The following is a 26023-nucleotide window of genomic DNA, read 5'->3' as shown; positions in this document are numbered from 1 at the left end:
CATACTGGGAGCCAAAGTACAGTGGTACCTTGGGTTAAGTACTTAATTCATTCTGGAGGTCCGTTCTTAACCTGAAACTGTTCTTAACCTGAAGCACCACGTTAGCTAATGGGGCCTCCCACTGCCGCTGCACCGCCGGAGCATGATTTCTGTTCTCATCCTGAAGCAAAGTTCTTAACCTGAGGTACTATTTCTGGGTTAGCGGAGTCTGTAACCCGAAGCGTCTGTAACCTGAAGTGTCTGTAACCCAAGGTACTACTGTAGGTCCTTTAGGACTGGATTTACATGGCCCCAGAGTCTGCTCCTAGGCACCAGTCTGGCAGGCACATTCTGGGTTAGTTGTAGTTTCCCAGACACCCTCAAGGGTAGGTCCACAGAGAGCACGCTGCAGTAGTCCAAGTGGGTTCGCCCACTCTGTACCACAGTGTGTAAAAAAGTGCACATATGGCGATTTCACATATGATGTACACAGGTTGAGCTGCACAGAGCTATGTTATCATCACTTGGGGTCGTTTATATGTCTTGGTCCATATAGATTAATATTGTCTTCATCAGTGGTTCTCAAACTTCCTTCCTCTGGGCAACCCTTTCACATTAAAAATTTGCTCATGCCAGGCTGATTTTTAATTGATAAGAAATACATGAGGCAGGGGGACAACAAGAAGTGCGTGATTTATAACATAGGAGACAACTTCTTTATAATATGATCATGGGAACATGGTGGCTTCATTATGTACCTTTAGGTGCCAGGCAAAAACATTCCACTTTAACCAGGCATTTGGTTGCCCTTTTAAGGTGTGGGGTTTTTTTGGGGTGGGGGTGTTCTTCAGTCGTTTCTGTTTTTATTTTGAGTATGTGTTCTGTGTTTTAATATTGTAATTTTACCCTGTGAAACGCCCTGAGACCTGCGGGTACAGGACAGTATATAAATTATTATTATTATTATTATTATTATTATTATTATTATTATGAACAATGCAGCTACACAAATAGTTCCTAAAATATAATTATAAACGATCCTCTTACATATTTACCTCAAGCAGTGCTTCTTTTCTGGGGGGACACAAGGGGACGCATACTCCTAAACATTTTGTGAATCTTTGTACTTTTGTCCATTTACAGTATTTATTTTTCCAGATTTGAACTATAAAATTATGATTTTCTTAAGACAAAATGAGAGTACCCCTAAACATTTTTTAAGGGGGAAAAAAGCACGGACCTTAAGTATGTATACAAACTCAGTGAGAGGTGTGAACTTGCTTTTGCTGGGTAATCTCATTTATATTAGGCTTAATTTGAGACAAACAAACTCTCATCTCCTCATCAGCACAAAGAATCTTTGCTCTTGCTCTCATTTTCAAAATATATCTATCCATATTCTGCATAATAATAATAATAATAATAATAATAATAATAATAATAATAATATTTTGATACTCTACCATACTACACTGAAATGTTTAAATGCTTCTTTGATGTTTCTTGAATCTTCCTGTCACACTTGCCATTCTCTCCTGCCACACCCTTTGAGAAACTCTGGTCTACATTGGCTGGCAGCCACTCTGCAAGGCTTCAAACTGGGGACATTCCCAGTACAGTGGACTCTTGGGTTGTGAACGTGATCCGTGGCATTTGCAACCTGCAGTGCCGCGTCTGTGCACGCGCAGGTCATGATTCGGCACTTCTGCACATCCGCAAAGTGTGATTTAGTGCTTCTGTGCATGCATGAGTGCTGAAACCTGGAAGTAACCCGTTCCGGTACTTCTGGGTTCAGCGCAGTGTGCAACCCGAAAATGCAGAACTTGAAGCGTCTGTAACCCAAGGTATGACTGTACTGGGGGTCCCCAGATCTGCTGTACATTGAACCCGGGATGTTCTGAACCCAAATTAGATGCTTTACCACTGAGCTAAGCCACTGAGAGCCAGTGTGGTGTAGTGGTTAGGAGCAGTAGACTCGTAATCTGGGGAACCGGGTTCGCGTCTCCGCTCCTCCACATGCAGCTCCTGGGTGACCTTGGGCTAGTCACACTTCTTTGAAGTCTCTCAGCCCCACTCTCCTCACAGAGTGTTTGTTGTGGGGGAGGAAGGGAAAGGAGAATGTTAGCCGCTTTGAGACTCCTTTGGGTCTTCTTCATCTCCTTACTATATCTAGCCTGCCTGCTAGCCAGTCAAGGAGTTGGGGGAAGAGCAGAACAGCACAGCAGAGAGCCAAAAGGTACCAACTAAATGAGCAGAGCAGTCATAAGAAGGGAGAAGAGCAGCCCTACCCCCACTTTCACTTGTCCACCCCCAACACAACCAGCCAGCAATTGTCTGCTATCATACCCCTTTTTTCAATGGGAGTACGTTGGGGAAGCACTTAAAGCAAAAGAGATGGGTACAGCAGGGAGGGTGGCTGTAACTTCTCCACACATGTGGTTATACTTTATGAGTCAGCAAGTCTTTTCTTTAAGCAGCCCTGCCAATCCAGCTCTCCTCCTGCCCAATTGTGAAAAGCTTAGCAGGGCTGCTTTTGGCACAAATTATGACTGGAGTCCCGGCTCTGCGACTGCCGTGCACTGTCATTCGGGGCTTATTTAATAGCCATTCCCTCTCCCTCTGAAAGACAGAGCTGGAGGCCTGCTTAGAATCCTTGTCACCCTCTTTGAACTATAAGTCCTACCAGGGGAAGCTGTGAAAGTTTAAGTGGTAGGCAAAAATAAGTACTTCCTCCACACAGAATGAAGTTGAACTACAGAATTCACTCCCCAGAGAGGCAACGATGGCCACTGAATTGGATAGTTGTGAAAGTGGATTGAACAAATTCATGGAGGACAAGGCTATCAGTGGTTAGCAGCCATGATCTAGCACACTGTTAGAGGTATTAGGACTCTAAATAACCAGTTGCTATAAACCACAAATGGGAAGAATGAAGTTGCATGCAGGTTTGACTTGAGTTCTTAGAAAGCCAATGTACATTATTAGCAATGTAGATGTTCCCCTATAACTAAGAAATCCCTTGTGCCTCCTTGTACACTCTCCCTTTGGACAATTGTTCCAAACTGTCTTTGGACTTGAATCACTAAGCCAGCCACTGTGTGGTTATAGGAAAATTCCCACTAGTCAAATTAGTATCAATATCTGCAGGGGATGGAGGTAGGGCAAGACTGTATTTTCATTTGCATGCTGTAATTTCCACACTCAACATTGCTTATACGGGACCAGGTGCAGCAAACATTTGCCCCCCCCCCAGATGTTGCCAATGGCCAGGGATGATGGAAGTTGTAGTTCAGCAGCATCTAGAGAGCCAAAAGTTCCATACACCTGTACTAGATGGTCATTATTTGATTACTGACCCACACATGTGACACAGTGAAGCAGTAGGAGGTTGGGTGTCACAAATCAGTGTTGTTGCATGACATCTGCTGTGTCACTTATAATTGAGACAGGGATTAGAAACACCTTTGGATATAAGCTCTCTTTAGAAACCATCTTTTGAAACTGTAAATCGGTACTCTCCTGAACCAATTACCCCTCTCATTTCACATGCAAACTGCTCCTGGGTGAACCTCACCCTTCAGATTCTCCAAGTGTGTAAACTTCAGCTCTGTTTAAAATGGGCATGCCAATTTTTTTTTTCATGCAGCGTTCAAGATAAACACTTACTAATCCAAACAGAAACATCTGATTTCAGTCAGCGGCACATGCTTCATGTGCTCAGAGCTGAGTTTCATTGACAGTGACTTTATTGCTCTCTAAAGCTCCACTGTATGGAGCCAGGCAATTGGCAATGTGGAACAATATATATTTGGTGCCTCTTGGGATACATTTCTGACAAAGTAACTGGAGAAGGGCTGCAGCTTAGTGAAAGAGCATCTGCTTTACATACAAAAGATCCCAAGTCCAACTCACAGCACCTCCAGGCAGGGCTTGGAGGGAACTTTGCCTAAAATCCTAGAGAGAGCTGCTGTCATTCAGTGTAGACAAAGTTGATATAGCTGAACCTGACTTCCTAGGCTCCCACTATACAGCAAACTGATTAATTTTCTACAAGTTTCAGTTGGTATATTTGCTACCACTGACCCTGTTAGGGAAGTTATTCTATTTTCTTGGGTAGAGAGGAAAAGCAATTGGGCTAAAATGCATGGGGAATCTATAGCCCTCCAGTTGTTGTTGGACTACAAGTCTCATGATCCCTGACCATTGACCATGATGGCAGTGGCTGATAGGAGAGGAGGCCCAACCCCCTCCTGTAATAGTAATAATAACAGTAATAAATTTATTTGTATCTCGCTCATCTGACTGGGTTGTCCCAGCCACTCTGGGTGGCTTCCAACAAATATAAAAGCATAATAAAGCATCAAGCATTAAAAACATCCCTATGCAGCACCGCACTCAGATTTCCTCTAAAGATTGTACAGTGGTACCTTGGGTTACATATGCTTCAGGTTACATACGCTTCAGGTTACAGACTCCAGTAACCCAGAAATAGTACCTCGGGTTAAGAACTTTGCTTCAGGATGAGAACAGAAATTGTGCGCGGCAGCAGCAGGAGGCCCCATTAGCTAAAGTGGTGTTTCAGGTTAAGAACAGTTTCAGGTTAAGAATGGACCTCCGGAACTTATTAAGTATTTAACCCGAGGTACCACTGTACAGTTACTTGACATCTGATAAGACATTCCCTTGAACATGCAATTATAATGTGTCTATTACTTTCATTTTCCAATAAATACCCCATATCCTTTCCCAAATAGCCAAAGGCCTGGCATGATGGGACTTGCTGTTCAACAATATCTGGAGAACATAAGAAGAACCTAATGGATCATGCCAGTGGCTCATCTAATTTAGCATCCTGCTTTCACAGTGGCCACCCAGATGCCAATGGGAAATGCTCAAGCAAGACTCAAGCACAAGGGCACTCTACCCTTCTATGGTTTTCAGAAACTGGTATCACTGCCACCAACTGTCAAGGCAGAACATAGTCACCATGGTTATCATGCCTACTAGGTCCATAAATAGCAACACCCTAGAGGCCCCGGGCCCTAAGGAAGTTAGATTAGCCTCAACCAGAGCCAGGGCCTTTTTAACACTGGCTCCAGCCTGGTGGAATGCTCTGTCTCATGAGACCAGGGCCCTGCAGGATCTGATTTCTTTCTGCAGGGCCTGTAAGACAGAGTTGTTCCACCTAGCCTTTGGCTTGGAATCAACTTGATCCCCTCCCCCTCTTTCCTTTTTCCTTTCTCCTTCTGTGATGGAACTCCTATTTGGGGGCTTCCCTGGCTTTTTCTGGCCCATGTAGGACCAGTCTGGATAGTTGGCCTTGGTGAAGATTTGACGTTTTCATCCCCAAAAAGTTTTTGATTTGAGTTTCTATTGAAATGAGGCTGCATTTTAATGTTGTATTTTAATCTTGTTTTGAAGTTGTATCTTAATCAATTGTTTTATATCTGGTCTTAGCCACCCTGAGCCCAGTCTTGGCTGGGGAGGATGGGGTAGAAATATTATTATTATTATTATTATTATTATTATTATTATTAGTTCCCCATCTCTGGACTATAATATCAGCATTGCCACAGACACACTGTTTCTTCTAGTACCTGAGCAGAAACTGTTGCTGCTGATGGTCCTTGCAGACCCTCCAGAAGAGCTGAGGGGGTGGAATTCTCTGCTTTCCTCCTCCGAGAAGGGCGACTCGGACGCCGGGGACACTTTCTGGTGGCGGAGCTGCTGCTGGGGGAGATGAGGCCGGAGGACCAGGCGAGGAATGCGGCTGCGGCAGATCTCCTTGTCCTGCATTTTGTGCTCCTTCCAATGACAGAGACAATGGGCACGTCAGTCCATGTGCATTTCCCAGCCCTGCCCCACCCAAAGGTCTGGCTCAATGTATGGAGTCAGCAGGTCAGCTAACACCCCTGGATAGCTCAGTTGGCTAGAGCATGGTGCTGATAACGCCCAGGTTGCAGGTTCGATCCCCATACAGGACAGCTGCTTATTCCTGCGTTGCAGGAGGTTGGACTTCAATGATCCTTAGGGTCCCTTCCAAATCTATGATGGTATGATCCCCACCAAAAACTGCTTCGGCTCAGGTGGAGCTGCCCATGGACAGCATTCCAGTTGGCCACAGTGAGGGCCATCTCAATGGTACAACGTAAGAACATAAGAGCTGCTGGATCAGGGCATCTTGTTCGGCATCCTGTTCTGATTGCGGACAAGCAGATGCCTGTAGGAAACCCCCAGCAAGAAACCCAAGCACAAGATCACTCTCCCATCCTGTGGTTTCAGAAACGGGTATTCAGAAGCATTGCTGCCTTCAACCGTGGAATGCAGAACATAGTCTTCATGGCTAGTAGCTAAAATCCTGGACCTAAAATTCTGGACTCAGTACAAAGCCAGATGGACTGGCTGGATATTTCTTATCTTATTTCCTTGATGTAGACTGAAACTACACTGACGATGAACATGATACAGTGGTACCTCGCGTTAAGTACTTAATTCATTCCGGAGGTCCATTCTTAACCTGAAACTGTTCCTAACCTGAAGCACCACTTTAGCTAATGGGGCCTCCTGCTGCCGCCGCACCGCCACAGCCCGATTTCTGTTCTCATCCTGAAGCAGAGTTCTTAACCCGAGGTACAATTTCTGGGTTAGCGGGGTCTGTAACCTGAAGCGTATGTACTCTGAAGCGTATGTAACCCGAGGTACCACCGTACTAAGGTTCTGTGCACCTTAAATGCCAAGCACATTACCTCCCTCCTACCGCCAAGAATCCTGGCAGCTGTAGTTTGTTAAGGGCACTGGTAATTGTAGCTCTGTGCAGGTTAAACGATGGGCTTTAAATGTATGTCGTGCACACAGCCTAGCTGTGGTTCTGCCCATGCGGAAGTGATTTGCAGCGGCTGTTATGCCACTGCTGAACTGAGCAGAGCTAAAAACGAGGCGAGAATGTGGGAAATGTCACATGCAGACATTGATGTGGCAAGCATCTTTGCAAGCATATGTATTCGTCACATGGTCTACTTGCTAGGAAGATGCGATTTGCTGCTGCTGAGGCAACTCCGTTGTAATGTGCAAAATGGCTCGCAGGGCTTTTCCAGCAATCTGTAAATGCTGGAGTTTTGCTCTTGTGCAACAGTCCAACATATCACCATAAAAAGCCCCACTTGTATCCACACCTAGCAGATGGGGGTTAGCCTTGTTCGATCAATATGTGCGTGGGAGTATCCACACAGAAGTGCACTCCCGTGCCGGAGAGGTAGAAAAAAAGCAGAAGTCAACAGCTAAAAGCGAAAGGTTTGACAGGCTGGAGATGCACAGATCCTATGCAAAGACAACCAAGTACCAGCACTGCAATTACTGTGCTAAAATTGGATCAGCTGGAAAAGCACTGAAAGGCAATTATCACAGCCGTTTGCAGCATCCTTGCCACCTGTATCGGCAGGGCTACAGCCCCCAAGAGGTTCCGGCAAATGCAAAGAGGTTGGGGAAGGACTGCCCAGAGAAAATGGGGATTCTGGTCAGCCTTCCGAGCTTTGGGGTAACGTAATTGTGAGCTAGGTCTCTCCCTGCTCCCCCCCCCAAAAAAAACCCTCCACTCCAGAGGAAAATCTGCGGCAGGGGCACAGCAGCAGTGATGATGTCAGACTCCATCAGAGATGGACTCGAGGGACACTCTTCTGGGTGATGCTGTTGCAAGGAAGGTGGGGAGGGCGAGAGACACCCTTCAGCTCCTCTTTGCTTGGGGACCCCCACTTATGAATTTCCTTCACCCCGATCCCTTGCCTTTGCCCCACACATCTCCATCCACCGTGTTCGACTTCACTTCCTCAAATAAATACACACACCCTGAATCCCACAAATTTTGCCTTAATGATGTCAGACTCCATCAGGGGCGGACTCAGCAGCGTTTGCTCTTTTAGCGTCTGTTGCTGGGCATTTTAGAGATGAGGAGGGGAGGGGAGGGGGAAAGTGAAAATATCCATCATCCCACTTTTTCTGCTGGTGTATCCTAGTCTTAAACACCGCTCTTGCCTTAGCCAAAGCTTGAACCCCGGTGCCAGCACATACAACACCCCGCATTCACTCGCACACATGATGGCAAGTATTCACACGTACACGCGACACACCGAACGCGTGTTTTGGGGGCTGCACGTGCATGGACCTGATTTCCTCAACCTCCCCGCCAGCCCCACCGGAGAGCCCTCTTACCTCACCTGGCAGCTGTCCCCGAGGTGTCCCATCCCGCCCCTAGCCCGTCCTACCTGCGAGCCCCTCCGCCGTACGCTCACCTTGCTGCTTTCCCGGAGGGGTCCCATCCCGCCTGGACCCGGCGACGCAGCTGCGGTGGGAGGTGGCGCGGGACACAGAGCTGCTCGCCAGGGGAGGAGGCAGAGGCGAGGCGCCGTCAATGCCGCAGCAGCCTCCTCGCTCGCCCTCCTGCCTGCCTGCCTGCCTGCCGCTGCCTCGCTCGCTCCCTTGCTAGCGCGCAGCAGCTCCAGCCCTGCCCAGCCCAAGCGCTGCCTCGCCCCGCCCTGAAACGTGGAGCCGCCGTTGCCGCCGGCTGCTTCTGCCTGGTCCGCTTGGCTGCCTGGCGCTGCTGCAGCCGTGGACGCCTCCTGGCAGAGGGCAGAAGCGCCGCGGGGAGGGAACCGAGGGGCGCTTTGGTTTGCTTTGGGGAGGGAGCCTCTGGCGCCCACTTCTTTCTCTGAGCAGCGCGCGGTGTCGTCTTAGAATCATAGAACTGTAGAGTTGGAAGGGAACCCCCAGGGTCATCTAGTCCACCCCAATTGCAAGAATCTCAACCAAAACATCCATGGCGGATGGCCCGTCCAACCTCCAAGGAAGGGAGTTTTTCGTCTTGGAGCGAAGCGGAGATCGCAGGTGTTTGAGAAATCAGCTGAGAACAAGCAGTACTGTCAACACACGCCTGTAACTACCGTACTTTATTTTATTTTTAAATGGAAGAAGTACATGGAATTTGCCAACCCAGTCGCCTCCATTTCTAAAGGATTGAAGTCTGCCATCTTTCAAACAAATACAGTGGTACCTCGAGTTGAGAACTTAATTCGTTCTGGAGGGCCGTTCTTAACCTGAAACTGTTCTTAACCTTTAGCTAATGGGGCCTCCTGCCGCCGCCGCCGCAGGATTTCTGTTCTTATTCTGAAGCAAAGTTCTTAACCTGAGGTACTATTTCTGGGCTAGCGGAGTCTGAAACGTGAAACATCTGTAACCGGAGGTACCCCTGTAGTTGCATCATACATTTTGAGGGTGGATTTGATGCCCTTCACTATGGTAATATGCAGGAATGTGACACACAATTTTTATTTGTTTGTGTTTATTTATTGCATTTCTATCCCACCTTTTGCCTCTCCAAGGAGCTTGAGGAGCTTCCTCATTTAACCCCCAGAACAACCTTGTAAGGTAGGCTGGGCTGAGAGGGTAGGGACTAGCCCAAGGTCACCCAGTGAGCTTCATGGCTTAGTGGAGATTTGACCCTTGGTCTCTGCCAGGTCTTTGTTCATGGAGTTTTCTTGGCAGGGATACTAGAGTGGCTTGCCAGTTCCTGCTCCAGGTGGATCAAACCTCTCCATTCTTAAGGAAATCAGCCCTGAGTGCTCACTGGAAGGACAGATCCTGAAGCTGAGACTCCAATACTTTGGCCACCTCATGAGAAGACTCCCTGGAAAAGACCCTGATGTTGGGAAAGATGGAGGGCACAAGGAAAAGGGGACGACAGAGGACGAGATGGTTGGACAGTGTTCTCGAAGCTACAAACATGAGTCTGACCAAACTGCGGGAGGCAGTGGAAGACAGGAGTGCCTGGCATGCTCTGGTCCATGGGGTCATGAAGAGTCGGACACAACTAAACGACTAAACAACAACAACAGCTCTGCCAGGTCCTAGTCCAGCTCTCTAACCACTACACAATATAGATAGTGCGGGGGCTGGGATGGCCACCTTTGGTGCCCCCTCAGTGCCAATTCTACCACCCCCCCCAGCAGTCCTGCTGCAGCCACCACCAACTTTGCCCTCATTCTTAGGACCACAGGAAGCTGCCTGACACATGGAAGTGTCTCTCCAATGCCACAGGCAGGGGACACTCCCAGTCTTACCTGGCAATGCTGGAGGGGATTGAACCTGGGCAATTACACATGCAAAGAGATGCTCTGTCCCTGAGCTTCAGCCTTCCCCATTCCCAAGAGGGTGGAGCAGCTGGCAGCCTCCTTGAAAAGCGGTTCAGCACTCTTTTACTTTGTAAGATTGCCCAGAAAGAGCAGCAGCAACAGCCCTGTAAGAGATAGGGAGCTGAGCAGCTACTGTGCTCCCTAAGACTTTTTGCCAGACAGTTTCCTTACTATCTAGAGAAGGATGGACAGAGAAGCAGACGGGGATCAACTGGTAGGGCTCTGGGTGATTTGCAGTGGTTCAGCAAGGATTTCCAACTCCCAATTAACCACAGCAGCAACAACAACATGGCCCTAAATTACATAGCTGAAATAAACAATGTTTGCAGTCTTCAGGAAAGGATTTGTGTGTGTGTGATAACTGCAAACTCCATTCTGTTTTGGTGCTTGGAAAAAAACAGATTCCCTGACCTCATGTAATTCTTTTCTCTGGTTGCTTTTCTTCTCAGATTGCTGATCAGCTACTGTAAGCTTTGTGTGGCATCCTTCCTGACATGCTGGTTTTCCTGTTCTCTTGTTGGAGGTTTGCATACTCTAAGCATAAGGAGCCTAATTAAGAGGGCCTTGATCCAAAAGTGGATCATGCAGCTTTGAGGACTCTTGAGAAGGGCTTTTATCCAGAGGAGTCCTACAAAATGCCTGAAGCATTTTTGTAATGAATATGGCTCTTTTAAAAATTAAAAAACACACAAATAAACTGAAGCCCTTTCAGAACTTCATAGTTTTTTCTAGCTATTTTTTAACTCATGACATTACATGGTAACAAAAGCAGTTATTAAAAGTTGACCATTCCAAACTCTCTCTCTCTCTCTCTCTCTCTCTCTCTCTCTCTCTCTCTCTCTCTCTCTGTGTGTGTGTGTGTGAGAGAGAGAGAGAGTCTATATATATTTTGTGCTTGGCTCTGGCTGGTAAATCTCAGGGTTCTAGTCCAAAACCACAAAACCACAAGAACAACAGACCCTGCAAGCCTGAAGCCTGCCACCCGCTCCTAACAAAGAGCACTTCTTGGTCTTCTGGATAGCTCCTTGGGCTTCCTGGGTAAGGTGAAATTTTGAACCATATGGCAGGGGTGGGAGAAATGGAACAGCTCCGGTCAGCCTTTCATTCCAGCAGGAAATCATGTAGAAGTGCAGATCATGTGAACTGGGACAGGACATATTCTGAAGAGGTCAGCTGTGTTAGTAAAGGCTCCACAAAGACGTGCAATTCCACATAATCCCTGCAAGTAGCTCTGCTCACTCCTGCAGGTGGGCATTTGGGTAGCATTGCACATCAGAACAGGGGCACTGAGGTACTACGCTAAACTGTGACTTCCGAATTGTGCCAAATAATTGTAATTGGCTGCTGCAGAATCCCAGACCTCTGTAAGCTTAACATTCAATGCAAACTATTTCTTTCTTCTTCTTTTTTTAAAAATATTTTTATTAAACAATTTCAACAAAACAAATTATCCATCCAAGTAACCAGTTGCATTATTTTCTTCCCCCTTTTATCTCCCTACTCCCTATCCCTCCTTCTCCCTCTATCCTGAGACTTCCCTCAGCTCCCTTCTCTGATTTGTTTGCACTTGTTATTCTCTGCATGTTAAAAATTATACATATCATTACCTTTGTTGTTGTTTAGTCATTTAGTTGTGCCCAACTCTTCGTGACCCCATGGACCAGAGCATGCCAGGCACTCCTGTCTTCATCATTACCTTATCTGTCATATATTCTATTCATAAATTTGTGGATGTTTATTCAAATAATGCAAACTATTTCTGTTTATATAAATTTAATCTTACAAGGAAACCTGACCGGCAGATATATTTCCAGACCACTGTCTCTTGAAAAACTGCCAGCTTTAAAGCAAACTAGATGGTGATGAAAAGTAGTGATGCAAATACTAGCTTTTAAAGAAACAAGTGTTTGCTGATTCAGATAATGATAAACTCTCTCCAGTTGGATTTGCCCCTTCATGGATCACTGCCTTGCCATGGTGAAGGGGCTTGAATAACTCAGAGAAGCTATGAGCTATGCCATGCAGGGCCACCCAAGATGGACAGGTCATAGTGGAAAGTTTTGACCAAACGTGATCCATCTGGAGCAGGAACCAGCAAGCCACTCCAGTATCCCTGCCAAGGATCCAAACAAGGAGAAGGGGACGACAGAGGACGAGATGGTTGGATAGTGTTCTCAAAGCTACCAGCATGAGTTTGACCAAACTGTGGGAGGCAGTGAAAGACAGGAGTGCCTGGCGTGCTCTGGTCCATGGGGTCATGAAGAGTCGGACACGACTAAACGACTAAACAACAACAACAAAGTTGGATTTGGCCAGAAGTCTGGTAAGAACATTACAAGAGCTCTGATGAATCGGACCAAAGACCCATTGAGTCCAGTACCCTGTTCTTATAGTGGCCAAGCAAAGTTTGTGGGAAGTCCACCTGAGAGCAGCAGCACTCTTCCTAATTGTGATTCTCAGCAAGCGGGATTCTGAAAGTTGAGGCAAGATTAGGCAACTTCAGAAGATTAGAAGAGCTTGCTGGATGAAGACAATTGCCCATCTAGTCTAGCATCTTCTTCTCACAGTGGCCAGCCAGATGCTTATGGGAAGCTAGCAAGCAGCGCCTGAGTACAACAGCATCTCTTCTCTGATTGCAACTGGCATTCAGAGACACTATGTCTCCAATAGTGGAGGTAGAACATAGATTGCCTTTGTGGCTAGCAGCCACCCAATAGCAGAATCCTTCATGCAATCCCTTTTATCCACAATGGCATACATGGGATCCAGTGTTCGCAAGCTAGGTATTGGATTTCAGGTGTTTGTTGGCTAACAGAGAAGTGGGACTAGTACTCTTTGTTCACTGTTGTTTCAGGTGTGTGCTATGTAAACAAGTTAAACCTGTTTCTATTTTGGTTTTTGAAGTCCTTAATCTTAACATTGTTAGAGGAGTTTGCAAAAAGAGCACACTAAATATCTTCTTCTTTGGAGATCGCTCATAGCTGAGTAAGATTGCCTTCCATAAACATGGCTTTAACAGTGAGTTCATAAGTGACTGTGGAGGCCAATTCTGGATCCACACGTCCTTCCACAGTGGGGACATAGGTTTCTGGGTGGGAGTAAGGATTTGCCAAGCATGCCTTCCTCTTAGCATGTTTCTCCTTTTCGTCTAGAGTTCGAGCGTCTTCAAAGCCCATGAAATCTTTGGTAAAGTCTGTTTTCCAATTGGAGTGGCCACAGGCCAGTGTTTCCCAATTGTCGGTGTTTATACTACCTTTTTTTTTTTTTAGATTTGCCTTGAGAGAGTCTTTTGTTGACCACCAGTATTACGCTTTCCATTTTCAAGTTCGGAGTAGAGTAGTTGCTTTGGAAGACAATAATCAGGCATCCAAACAACATGATCAGTCCAATGAAGTTGATGTTGAAGAATCATTGCTTCGACACTGGTGATCTTTGCTTCAAGTGTATTACTGACTGCAAGAGACAACTAATCTTGAACAGCATGGAATTATATTACACGTTGACTCCTTATACCACGGTTGGGGAGCCTGTGGCCCTCCTTATGATGCTGGGCAATCTGACGCAGGCTGCTAGAAGTTGGAGCCCAACAATATCAAATAAATAAATAATAGAATAAATAATACATATCTGGTTATGTTCAAGTTATTACATACCCAGATGTGCATATTTGCCTGTATACACATGCATGCATCCATACAAAACTTTAGCCAAAAGTTATGGGGCATTATATGGACAGCCCTGTATTTGGATAGGGCAGAAGCAGCTAGGGGTTCCCCTACTTTGGGGGGGGGGGCTGATTTAGCCTCCCAAGTGAATTTTTCCAAACTCCACTGATTTTGACAGCAGTCATGATAAAAATAAAAATAAAACACTAATGTGGACATAGTGCTAATGTGGAATGAGTGGAGCCAGTGCTCTGCTGGGAATGCATATTGCTCCTGCTCAAGTAATGAGATCTAGCGTTTAATGCATGAAGAGGGAGAGACAACTCACCTTAGCTGATCTACATGAACCTGCTGAGGACACAAGGTTGTATGCTTGTGTTTGTGTGCACAAGAGAGAGAGAGAGAGTTGGCCACATCTTCTGCTGGCATGCAATGTGGATTTACACCTACAGTTTGGCATAAACATCAGGTGTTGGAGAACAATTTACAAATACATAACCAATGACAAAGGAGGTTTTCATTTTTTCAAAATCCATATAAAGTAACACTAGCCAGTTCCTTCCTGACTCATGGTTTTGGGTCATGCATTATTGTCATTGTTTATTTCTAAATTGCTTCCCAATATCTGATATTTTATGCTAAAGCCAATATCTCTCCAACCTCAGATAACCAACATGCTTAACTCTAATTACCGCACGAATGAGTTACAACTATAGATTAAGCTGTTCCGTCACCCTCCCTCATATTGAGTTCCCAAACTCTTTGTTTTCTCTCTTCCACCATGTGAACCTTACCAGTAAGGAGGTCCAAGCTGGATGCTCCAAACTTAGACCATGTGGCTTAAGCAAACCATCTTTGGGTTTCTATACAAATAATTTTAAAACATTTTACCATTTTGTAACCTAAGTTATACTGCCAGTCTTTTCTTGCTGCTTTATAGAAAAGCACATGAAACTGACTTTGGAAGAGTTTGTAAGTAACTCATTTTTAACTTACTTGTCTCTTTCTATGCTAAGGGAGGTGGGGAACTTTGGAAGCAACTATGAAGGGTGTCTTTTAAAAGTCTAACCACCTATATCTCCATGCTTTTCTTTGCTGCATATTTTGTGACTTTAAATCTCTGCTGTGGCTCTCTCACCAAAGAGTACTTGCCCCAAACCTGGATCTAGGCATCCAGGAAACTTTCCTTTTATTATACCTTACTAGCTGCATGTTATTCTTTAACCAAATACCTCAACTGTATCTACATTTGCAAACAGGTCTTTCTAACTGAGTCCAAAGATTCTTTATGGAACATTTCCATTGTGATAAATATGTGAATTTGGTGATTATACCTGGCTTGATTTCCATAAGTGGAAGATGGGCAGACAATACAGACACAGTTGTTTATCTTTTCTCCAGGGATGGCTTGTTCTCTGATACCCTCTTCTGGCTATCCAGAAATGTGGCGTTGCTGCCTGCAAGGAGAATGTTGTCTCTTTTGGCATTTGGGTTGGACAGAAGGCTTGCACCACAATACATGTGTCGTCTCTAAGACTGTCTGCACATTACCATTTACTTTGGCTCCTATGCACTCCCGCTACTGGTGTTTGAAGCTGTGTACACATTAGCCGCAGTCCTGTAGTTTCTTGAGAGAAACTGCTGTTAGATAGGCTTTCCATCAAACTAGCTTCCAATTTGAAATTGTAAGCTACATTTAATTCTCAGTTAAGCTGAGGTGTGTACCTTTGGGATAGCCACTGTGCATGCACAAATGACAGCTTCATGTATAAGAATATCAGGATCGTTGTGTTGCAGACGCAGGAACACCTAAGAGGTACATGCATTGCATGAACACATCCCTGCCCCTCTCTACTGTGTACAGCAAGACACAAATGTGACTTGAAATGCAACAGGGGTTGGGAATGACCTTGCTGTGTTTTAAGACAGTAATGTGTAGATGACCTGAGACGCCACCAGACTCTATTTCTAGAAGATCGGTCACAAAAGTTGCATTGTGTGTATCTTATGTACGGTCCCCAAAGAGAAGAAAGCCAGAAATTGAAAGGGACCCTTTCACCAGGCAGGAAAAGCAATTCTGTGGGCCCTTCTCTGTCTTGGAACCATCAAACAATGGGAAAACTATGCAGCGCATGAGCAAATCCTGCTCCTTGACGTGAATAATTTAGGCTTGCACAGGAAGGAAAGAAATGTTTAGGCCCTTGCAATGTAGGTCAAAGCTGACACAAGTAGACTGCCGACTTCAGAAAGGATGTCAATTTGCAATTTTGCAGTGCAATGCATTTGTTATTATTATTATACTTAGGAGACTTTTATCCCTCTCTCCTCCTCCTTTGTCTTCTTCCCAAAGCGGTTCTCAAGGCAGGTGAAAACAGATTTGCACATTAAAAATTGCACTCACGTCTAGTCACAGGAACATGATATCGACATGTTGCCTGGATTAACCAAGAAGGATTTCTTGCCCTCAATCTAGAATGCCCTTTGTGTCCTTTCCCTGCTAGGCAGCAATCCTGCTGAGGACCTCTGAGGACACAGTGGGACTGAGCATCCAGAAATTGCTCAGCCCCATGATGTCACCCCCCCCCCCACTTGCTGTCAACTGGCAGTTTGGGTGAATGATGTAATAACAACAGTAAAGTTGTTATCTAGCTCTTTTCAGCCGCTGCCTCCTCATGGAGAGCAGGGCCACACCTCACCAAGCTTCTGCCAGACCTGTCCCCCCCCAACCCTTACACACTGGAGGTGAGGGTCTGAAGAGGCAGCTGGTCTTCAGGATTTGAAATCATGCATTTAGATCCCCAATTGTACTCTACTTGGGTATAGTAGGCTCATCTCTGCAGACCTTTTCTCCAGAGTATCATTAGTGGGGGGCATTTCACTTGGAAATGCAGTGGAGCTGAAGGCTTAGCAAGCCTTTTCTCACTTGCTACAGATGGCTGTCACTGCCTAAGGGAATGCCTGCAAATAACATCTACCTGTTTATGGATGTACGGCATTTGGTTGCACATAGTTAGCACACCGAGCCACCATTCCAGCATGACCAAAAAAGAGAGCCCAGGGCATGGCTCAATCCAGATAAGAGGAGACGTGATTGATTTGTGGATTGAATCATAGAATTGTGGAGTTGGAGTCATCTAGTACAACCAGTGGTGGAGCAAGCTGAGCGGGCACCTGGAGCGTGCCCTGTGCCCAGGGGTGGGGCTAGCCACCAGCGAGGGTGGGGCCAGCTGCCTGTGGGCTCAGGCGAGCTGGGGCAGGATGCTCTGTGGGGCCTCTGAGGAGTCTGCCTGCATCCTCCCACTCAGCCGCCCTACAGCTGAGGGAGAGGCAGTGGGCAGACCATTTGGGGCAGCGCGCAGTCTGTGGGTGCCCAAGCCACCACATCACTCCTAGGAGAGACATGTGGATCAGGCGTGCTGCACGTCCCGCGATGAGTGCCATCTGGCATTTTGTCACCCCCCTCAGTGGTGACACCTGAGGTGACCTGCCCCCACCGCACCCCCCTTCCTCCACCCTCCTGTAATGTCCATTCTCCTGTAATGCAGGAATCACGACTAAATTATCCCTGACAGATGCCCACCCAGCCTCTGCTTAACAACTCGAATGATCAGGCCCAAAGAGAAAAATTAATCCCTGATCCCATCCCCCAATGTTCTCCTATAGAATGGACCAGGGCCAATATGTTCCTTGGAGGCTAGATCCTGTTGCCTGAGACAGTCGCCTCATCTTGCCTCATAGGGCAGGTGGCCTTGGAACAGAAAGCTATCACTTCTTGCTGGGTTGGGAAGTGGAATCACACATGAACTGTGTGAGTGATGTTGGAAGTCAAGATCAAAACCTGCCCTTTGACTTGAAATCAAGAGTTCCCTCACAGAGATTCCTCGGGGTAGGACTACAGACCTCAGTGTTCTCTGTACATAACCTGTCTGTACAAAACAGTGGGCCACACAGCTATAAATAGAGAGTTTTATCCAAAGAAGATGCCCCATTAGCACAAGGATTTCTACCTGCACAGCAGAGTTTATTCTCCCTTTCCTCTCCCCATATGGCCCACAAATCTTCTCCGGAGGGTTGGGGAACTCCCAAACTTTTTTTGGGTGGGGGAAACAGGGCCTGCACAGTGAGAGGAGAGAGCAAGTAAGTCATGTTGTGTAGGTAGAATGCCTTGCAGCTAGACTGGTGACTGGAAGCGGCTGCCATATAACACTGGTCTTGAAAGGCCTACATTGGCTCCCAGTATGTTTCCGAGCACAATTCAAAGTGTTGGTGCTGACCTTTAAAGCCCTAAACGGCCTCGGTCCAGTATACCTGAAGGAGCGTCTCCACCTCCATTGTTCTGCCCGGACACTGAGGTCCAGCGCCGAGGGCCTTTTGGCGGTTCCCTTGCTGCCAGAAGCCAAGTTACAGGGAACCAGGCAGAGGGCCTTCTCGGTACTGGCACCCACCCTGTGGAATGCCCTCCCACCAGATGTCAAAGAGAAAAATAACTACCAAACTTTTAGAAGACTTCTGAAGGCAGCCCTGTTTAGGGAAGCTTTTAATGTTTAATAGGTTATTGTATTTTAGTGTTTTGTTGGAAGCCGCCCAGAGTGGCTGCGGAAACCCAGCCAGATGGGCGGGGTATAAATAATAAATTATTATTATTATTGCATTAATGGGATGACCTTGTCAGATACAATCTATGCTTTTCATTTTTCATGCAAGATGATTATCTCTCGCTCTCTTAATTCTCTATCTCTCCAGACATATCACTAAGTATTCTGCTTGAGGACAGGATAACAGAGAACCTGCTGTGAACACCAGCACCTTCCAGAGCCATGTTTCAGAAGGTAGTGCATATTGCAATGACACCAGTCAAAACCAGAAGCCTTATCACTGTGGAAGTCTCAACCCTGCAAGTAAAGAACCCACATTGCCAGGGAAACTCTACTTTCACTAAGCAGAGATACAGGCTTTTATTTTGCTCATTAGGGAATGCTAAATGTTCTGAAAAAGCAAAATCATAATTAACATCATTTAATGCTAAATGGGAAGCAAGCCTTTAAAACTACAGCCAGTGTCCTGCCAGGGAGCATTCTCATACAGGTTTCTAGGATTTAAATGGTGTGGATGTGACCGCAGAATTTGGCTTGTAAGCATCTTCTTATGCCTGGCTTGCACATAACCACTATTTACAACAAACTATGGTTTAACATGGGGACGTGGGTGGCGCTGTGGGTTAAACCACAGAGCCTAGGACTTGCCGATCAGGAGGTTGGCAGTTCAAATCCCCGTGACGGGGTGAGCTCCCGTTGTTCCTGCCAACCTAGCAGTTCGAAAGCACATCAAAGTGCAAGTAGATAAATAGGTACCACTCTGGCGGGAAGGTAAACGGCGTTTCCGTGCGCTGCTCTGGTTCGCCAGAAGCGGCTTAGTCATGCTGGCCACATGACCCAGAAGCTGTACACCAGCTCCCTTGGCCAATAAAGCGACATGAGCACCGCAACCCCAGAGTTGGTCACAACTGGACCTAATGTTCAGGGGTCCCTTTACCTTTACCTATGTTTTAACATGCATGAGTACCTTGAATCTCTGCTGCTCTTGACTGTGCCATGTGAGGGAGGAAACAAGCTTGCTGATATACATACGTAAGCCTAAGTGTCTGGTTTGTTTCCTTCCAAACCACAAGCAGAATCCAGGGTGTGTTGTTGGTTTAACACTCATAGATTGCTTGGAAGAAGGAAGCCACAAGTTTCGGTTTGGTCATCATAACAAACCAGACTTCAGATATGGGTGAGGAGCGAAGTGGCTGTGCAGGCTAAACCATAGTTCATTTTAAACTAGGGTGGGGAACCTGTGGCCCTCCAGATGTTGCCAGACTACAACTCCCATCATCCCTGGCAACCGACCATGCTGGCTGGGGATTGGATGGGAGTTGGAGTCGAACAACACGTGGAGGTTAGCCACCCCTGTTTGAAACCATAGTTTAATGCTGCATGCAAACCAGGCCTTAGGGTTCTGGCTGTCTCGCTAGAGATCTGTCGTGGGGGCAAGTAGGCTTTCTCAGTGAAAACACTGTGCCTCCATCTAAGTTCAACCTGAGCATCTGTGAATAAATGTGTAGGCTCTTGCAGTGTAAGCAATAGGCCCCACCTGCTAGCCTGCTCCCTAAAATATCACTGGTTTGCTCATTTCTATATATAGGGTGCTTACATTCTGCATAGACTGGTTCATGGCAACATGTGCAATTGGCTTTAGATACCTATTAGGTCCATAAATTACCATATAGCATATATTCAACACAAAAAAGAGTGACAATTTGTTGTTGACAAAGGACAGCTGGATATATAAAGGGCCCCATTACCTTCAGTAGCTTCTTGGGACTTGCAGTGCTATGTTCCTCCCCTCCATTTGAGTGCAGGATCCTGTCCTTGTGATGGCCTTCTGGAAAGCATGTAAACACACCGTGGAAGGAAATCCACCCATCTTTGGCTCATGAACTGTTCTTTCCTCCTAGGCAGCATGCTGTATGTTAGCACTCCAGTCTTCTCCTTACTGCTGCTGCTTCAGTGACCAGTGATTTGAACTGACAAATGGTTTGAAGCCAAATGCTGAGATGAAAATAAAATAAAGGTTGTCCTCTCTTTCTTCTCTAGACTGTGCAATGACTTGCTAAAGGCAGCATAAGTACAGATCAAAAATGTGTAAGTCTGTTGTCAAGCTAGAAGCCAACACTTCCCATTTCTCTTTCATGAGCTACTGTACGTTGGTACTGCAACAAAATGTTGCGACGTAGAGCATAGCTGTTCAGGGTGCCAGTCATTCCATTCCATTCCATTCCAGCCTGTTTTCTGGTTTTGCCTATCTCTCTCTCTCCCGCTCCCCAATAATCCATTTGCTGGCACAAATATAAAACATATTACACAAATAGAACCCCCCCCCCCCAGGTTTTACATGCAATAAATGTACTGCAGCCTTTCATCTGCTCAAACTCACCTATTCATATTTCAGTACCAAAGACAGAGCAGAAAGTTTATCATACAGCATAATTCACTCATGGTGTCATGAATAATAATTCTAAGTCCCTTGTTGAATATTTCTCTCTCTCTCTCTCTCTCTCTCTCTCTTGACAACTCATACCACTTCAAGGGAAAGTTCATGAACTGTATTCATTCATACATCTGTATCTCTATCCATTCAAACTGGGATAGCTCAGTCAGTAGAGCATGATTTCAGGGTTGTGGGTTCAAGCCCCACGTTGGGCAAAAGATTCCTCCATTGCAGGGGTTTGGACTAGATGACCCTCAAGGTATCTTCAGATTCTACAGTTATTTGATGCTATTTAGCTGTTGACCTTTATTTATTTATTTATTTATTTATTTATTTATTTGCTTATATATATCAATTTCATTAAAAGAAAATCAAAGCAGTGTATAGCAACACACAGACACACCTACACACAATAATCCTACATAATAATCACCAGAGTCACAAAACTCTGGCTAACTGTGGGAAAGTGGGTGTTTTTTAACTGTCAGCAGAAGCCTGGCAGCATAGAAAATTATCCAGCAAGTGTCTAAAAGGGATCAGGCCAAAGCCCTACCTAGTTCATAATTCTCTTTGCACAGCAGATAGGCAGATGCCATTTATTCATTTGTTTTCTGATTGCATTCATACACTGACCTTCTGCCAAGGCACTCCAGGCAGTTTATAATTTTAAATTACCCAGACAAAGAAATGACATAAAATACAGTGGTACCTCTGGTTATGTACTTAATTCGTTCTGGAGGTCTGTTCTTAACCTGAAACTGTTCTTAACCTGAAGCACCACTTTAGCTAATGGGGCCTCCTCCTGCTGCTGCCATGCCACCGCCACACAATTTCTGTTCTCATCCTGAAGCAAAGTTCTTAACCCGAGGTACTATTTCTGGGTTAGAGGAGTCTGTAACCTGAAGCGTATGTAACCCAAGGTACCACTGTAAAAAAGTTGTTCTGAGGGGGAAGGGGACTGGATCAGGCCTTCATGTGGGCTTTGCCTCTCTCCCGCATCCGACTCTGCTCCATTTCCCACAGGGCAGATGATGTTCACCATCCATGATTAATCCTATGGGAATCCCACAAGCAGAGCATGAGAGCAACGGCAATAGCTAAGGCAGCAAAGTGGAAGTATGAAATGAACAAAAAAACAAGGAGGACCCAGATTCTGTACTAAATCATCCTTTTCCTTCCCCATGTTTCCATGGTGATAAGCGTTGCTGCTTCGGCTTCTGCACTTCCCGGAGAAGCTGCTTCTGATCATATGCACATCTGGTAGCTGTCACACATTTTTAAAAAGAAGCACACACACACCCTGATGTAATGTGGTGTCCAAGACACTGAGCTGTGCATTAGGACAACTCTGGCTCAGTCATAACTCTATGGTGGTAGATGGAGAAGAAGATCTGGAGGATCACCACACCTGGAGGACACCACATCTGGAAGACACCACGTTGGCTACCTGATAATGCATGTTATCAGGCTAGTCACAACCAGCCACCATACCTGGGGTGAAATGCCATCTAATTCTAGCCATGTGTCTTAATGTCAACCATGGAGTAATTAGGAAAACTATTTTCTGCGACAGGCAATGGGAGGCAATACTGGATTCTCTGTGTCTAGTTATTCTTCAAACAGAATAAATAATTCATTCCAAAAGGGGAGTTGGAACCTGACGAGCAGAAACAAAAAATAATGACTTCAAAGGATGGAAAGAAAGGAAAGTATCTATTTCCCATACATTTTTCATTCATCTTGTTGCTGCTGAGCTCATAGCCATGTTTAACTAGTATTCAGAGAAACATAGGGCCTCTGATCCTGGAAGTAGCAGTAGGTATCATGATGCTTTGCAGAGACAACTTGGGTGTTTGGCATTATCTTCCTCCAGGTTAGCCTGCTTGGTCAGGGGTTACTGACCTCAAATCATAAAATTGCAGAGTTGGAAAGGATGCTGAGGATCATCTAGTCAAATCAATTGGAAAGCAGAAATGTCATAACAGGTGGCCACCCAATCTCTGCTTAAAAACCTCCAAGGAAGGAAAGTCCACAACCTCTAAAGGGAGTCCATTCCTCTGTCTACAACCTCTAAATGGAGTCCATTCCTCTGTCTAACAGTTCTTACAGTCAGAAAGTTCTTCTTGATGATTAGTTGGAATCTCCTTTCTTGGAACTTGAAGCTAATGCTTCAGGTCATTCTCTTGGAGCAGGAGAAAACAAGCCTGCTCCATCTTCCATGTAACAGCCCTTTAGATATTTGGAGATGGCTATCATATCTCCTCTCAGTCTCCTCTTATCCAGGCTAAACATACCTGTCAGGGGCTCAGGAGCTGAGGCACAGGGAAGATGGGAGATGGAGAGCGAGGGGGAGGAATCCGAAGGGAGCGTAGGAGGGGACAGTGGTCCGAGGGATTCCATGAGCCTCTCCAGCGAATCGGAAGATTCACAGAAGGGAGCGCCAGTGGCCAGGGGCAGGGGGGTCCCAAGGGGAACGCCCCAGGAGCAAGGGGGCAGCAGGGACTCCCAGAGCAGTAGTTGGAAATCAGGACCAGCTTCCCCACCAGAGCAGAGTGGGGGGGAAGAGTCCCAGGCATCGGGGCCAGTGCTTTCCCCACCAGGGAGAGGAGACGAGGCAGAGTCTACCACGCCTCCCTCGGAGAGTCGGACAATGGAAGGGAGGTCAGATCTGGCCAGTGTCACGGAAGAGGGAAGCAGTGATAGAAGTAGTGTAACGGTTAGGAGAAAGGTCACTGGGTTGGCGCGAGAAGCAAGTTCAAATGTACAGGAGCACGGGACAGCAGAGAGTGAGGATTGGGAACCGGGTCCTAAAGCACGCCGGAGGCAGGGGGAGGAGCTAAGCGACTCAGCGTCGGAAGAGTCCAGAAAGGGCAATGCCCCAGAGGGCAGGAGGACCCAGAGGAGAAGAGAGCAGCGCAGGAGGTAGAGCAGGGCTAGGATCTTAAACTGGTGTGGAAGGGGCGGAGACTCAGACGGGACTTCGCCGATCTAGAGTCTAGACGTAGGGCTGCACGCTCTGGCTTTGAAATGGAAATTAAACTTCAATAAAGACTTTTGTACATAACATCAGCCTGGCGTTGGTCCTCTGTGAGCTGGGACCTAGAGGCAGCTCTGACAATACCCAACTCCCTCAACTGTGTCTTATAAAGCTTGGCTTCCAGGCCCTTGATAATCTTGGTTGCTACCACTCCTTGCTTGGGCCATCATGGTGGTGGCCATCCCAATGGATCACAACAAGATGAAGGCGTGTGTGAAAACCTCTGGCTTTTGTGTGGCTAGAATGCAGATAGGAGTGATATCTATTGATCCACCTGCTGTTGCCTTGGCTTTGCCCGCCATTGGCATGTGCTCTACCCCCATGAATGTTATACACCAGAGAAAAAAGTTCCCCTATCTTATCCTAGTCATCTTATCCTAGGGAGCCAGTGTGGTGTAGTGGTTAAGAGAGGTAGTCACGTAATCTGGGGAACCGGGTTCGCTTCCCTGCTCCTCCACCTGCAGCTGCTGGGTAACCTTGGGCCAGTCACGCTTCTCTGAAGTCTCTCAGCCCCACTCACCTCACAGAGTGCTTGTTGTGGGGGAGGAAGGGAAAGGAGAATGTGAGCCGCTTTGAGACTCCTTAGGGTAGTGATAAAGCAGGATATCAAATCCAAACTCTTCTTCTTCTTCTTCTAGTCCAGCTTTCTGCACTGCAATGGATCACAGTGTAGTGTTATCTTTGGGGTGAAAGGGCAGGAGACCAGTGGCATTCCACCACTGCACAAAGCCCATTTTCATTCAAGATATGAATGAATGGGGCCCTAGCAGTGGTAGTTTTAGGAGAGCATGACCAGTTGGGGGTGCTACAACAATGCTGTAGGGACCCCTGACCATTAGGTCCAGTCGTGGCCAACTCTGGGGTTGCAGCACTCATTTCGCTTTATTGGCCAAGGGAGCTGAGTGCAGCTTCCGGGTCATGTGGCCAGCATGACTAAGCCACTTCTGGTGAACCAGAGCAGTGAACCAGAGCAGCACACCAAAATGCTGTTTACCTTCCCACTGGAGTGGTACCTATTTATCTACTTGCACTTTGACATGCTTTTGAACTGCTTGGTTGGCAGGAGCAGGGACTGAGAAACGGGAATTCTCCCCGTTGCGGGGATTCGAACCACTGATCTTCTGATCGGCAAGTCCTAGGCTCTGTGGTTTAACCCACAGTGCCACCCGCGTCCCATGTGCCAAATTGTAGCATCACCCAAGGTCCACCACTAGGCCCTATAACCAGCTCATTCATTAAAAAACAAGCAAGCTGCTATGTTAAGCAACAAATGTAGATATCTTCCTGCCACCCACCTTCTGTGTCAGCTTGCAACCCATCTCAGCTGGATCCAGGTTGCTGCATGGGGGAGTCTCTGGGATGAATGACATCAGGTTCCATGCAAGATTGCTTTTGTGGCTTCTGGCACATCTCCATGTGACACTGAACAGCAGGCTCTGAGCAGAAGCAGACAATGCTCAAGAGGCAGCCTCAGCTGTGAAGGTTTGTTGGGAAATTTGTGGCACTTCAAGGCAGCAGCACACTGACCCCATTATGCCAGTCTCATCTTCAAGCACATTTGTTACAGCAGAGTGCAGCTCATTTATATATAAATATAGAGAGGGAGGGAAATGTAAACTCCACATACTGCATTACGGAAGGCAACGCTCAGGGATGCAAACTGAGTAGCCTTATTGAAGCTGAGTTTCAAGAAATGGTCAAGGATGATGTAGAAAACTGATCAATAGTTTTCATTAAATGGCTTTGCAACATGTTCTCTCTCCCGCCCCGCCCCCCCAGTCATGTGGGCTCTCTGATTGGCTGGGACACTCAGGAACAATGCCAATGGTAAAGTGAGCATCTCCCAAAGCCATCATTATCCCACAAGAGATGCTGATGCAATTTGCCAGAGCAGAGCGAGATACCTGCAGAGCACCCTGATTTATTTGGCTACAGTTCAGGGTTATGGGCATTTGAATTAAGGAGGCTGAAGTGTGCTGGACTACAGCCAGTTGCTTGAATGGAAGAATTCTTTTGATTCAGCAAAGGATGAGAAAGTGCCAAAGGGGCAGAAGACACTGTAAAAATGACAATAAATGAAGATCATGCGCCCCCACCTCCACCAACGGGAGAGTCCCATTTGTGGAGTTTGA

The 26023-nt window shown here is 46.5% G+C and overlaps 1 protein-coding gene across 3 annotated transcripts in view; it reads right to left on the bottom strand.

The window, feature by feature from the left end:
• SYBU (syntabulin) overlaps window positions 1-8485 on the bottom strand; it is a 44562-nt gene extending 36077 nt beyond the window's left edge. For all 3 annotated transcript variants that reach the window (XM_081874294.1, XM_081874295.1, XM_081874297.1), the window contains exons 1-2: window positions 8265-8485; window positions 5577-5784 (exon numbers count right to left, since the gene is read on the bottom strand). In XM_081874294.1, coding sequence (XP_081730420.1) covers window positions 5577-5784; window positions 8265-8291 — 235 coding nt within the window. In that variant the 5' untranslated portion in view covers window positions 8292-8485. The remainder of the gene's footprint in view (window positions 1-5576; window positions 5785-8264) is intronic.
• Between the last annotated feature and the right edge of the window lie 17538 nt (window positions 8486-26023).

The sequence above is a fragment of the Podarcis erhardii genome (assembly GCF_964252035.2).
Source record: "Podarcis erhardii genome assembly, chromosome: 8".
Classification (NCBI taxonomy): Eukaryota; Metazoa; Chordata; class Lepidosauria; order Squamata; family Lacertidae; genus Podarcis; species Podarcis erhardii.
This window is presented reverse-complemented; position numbering and strand designations above follow the sequence as displayed.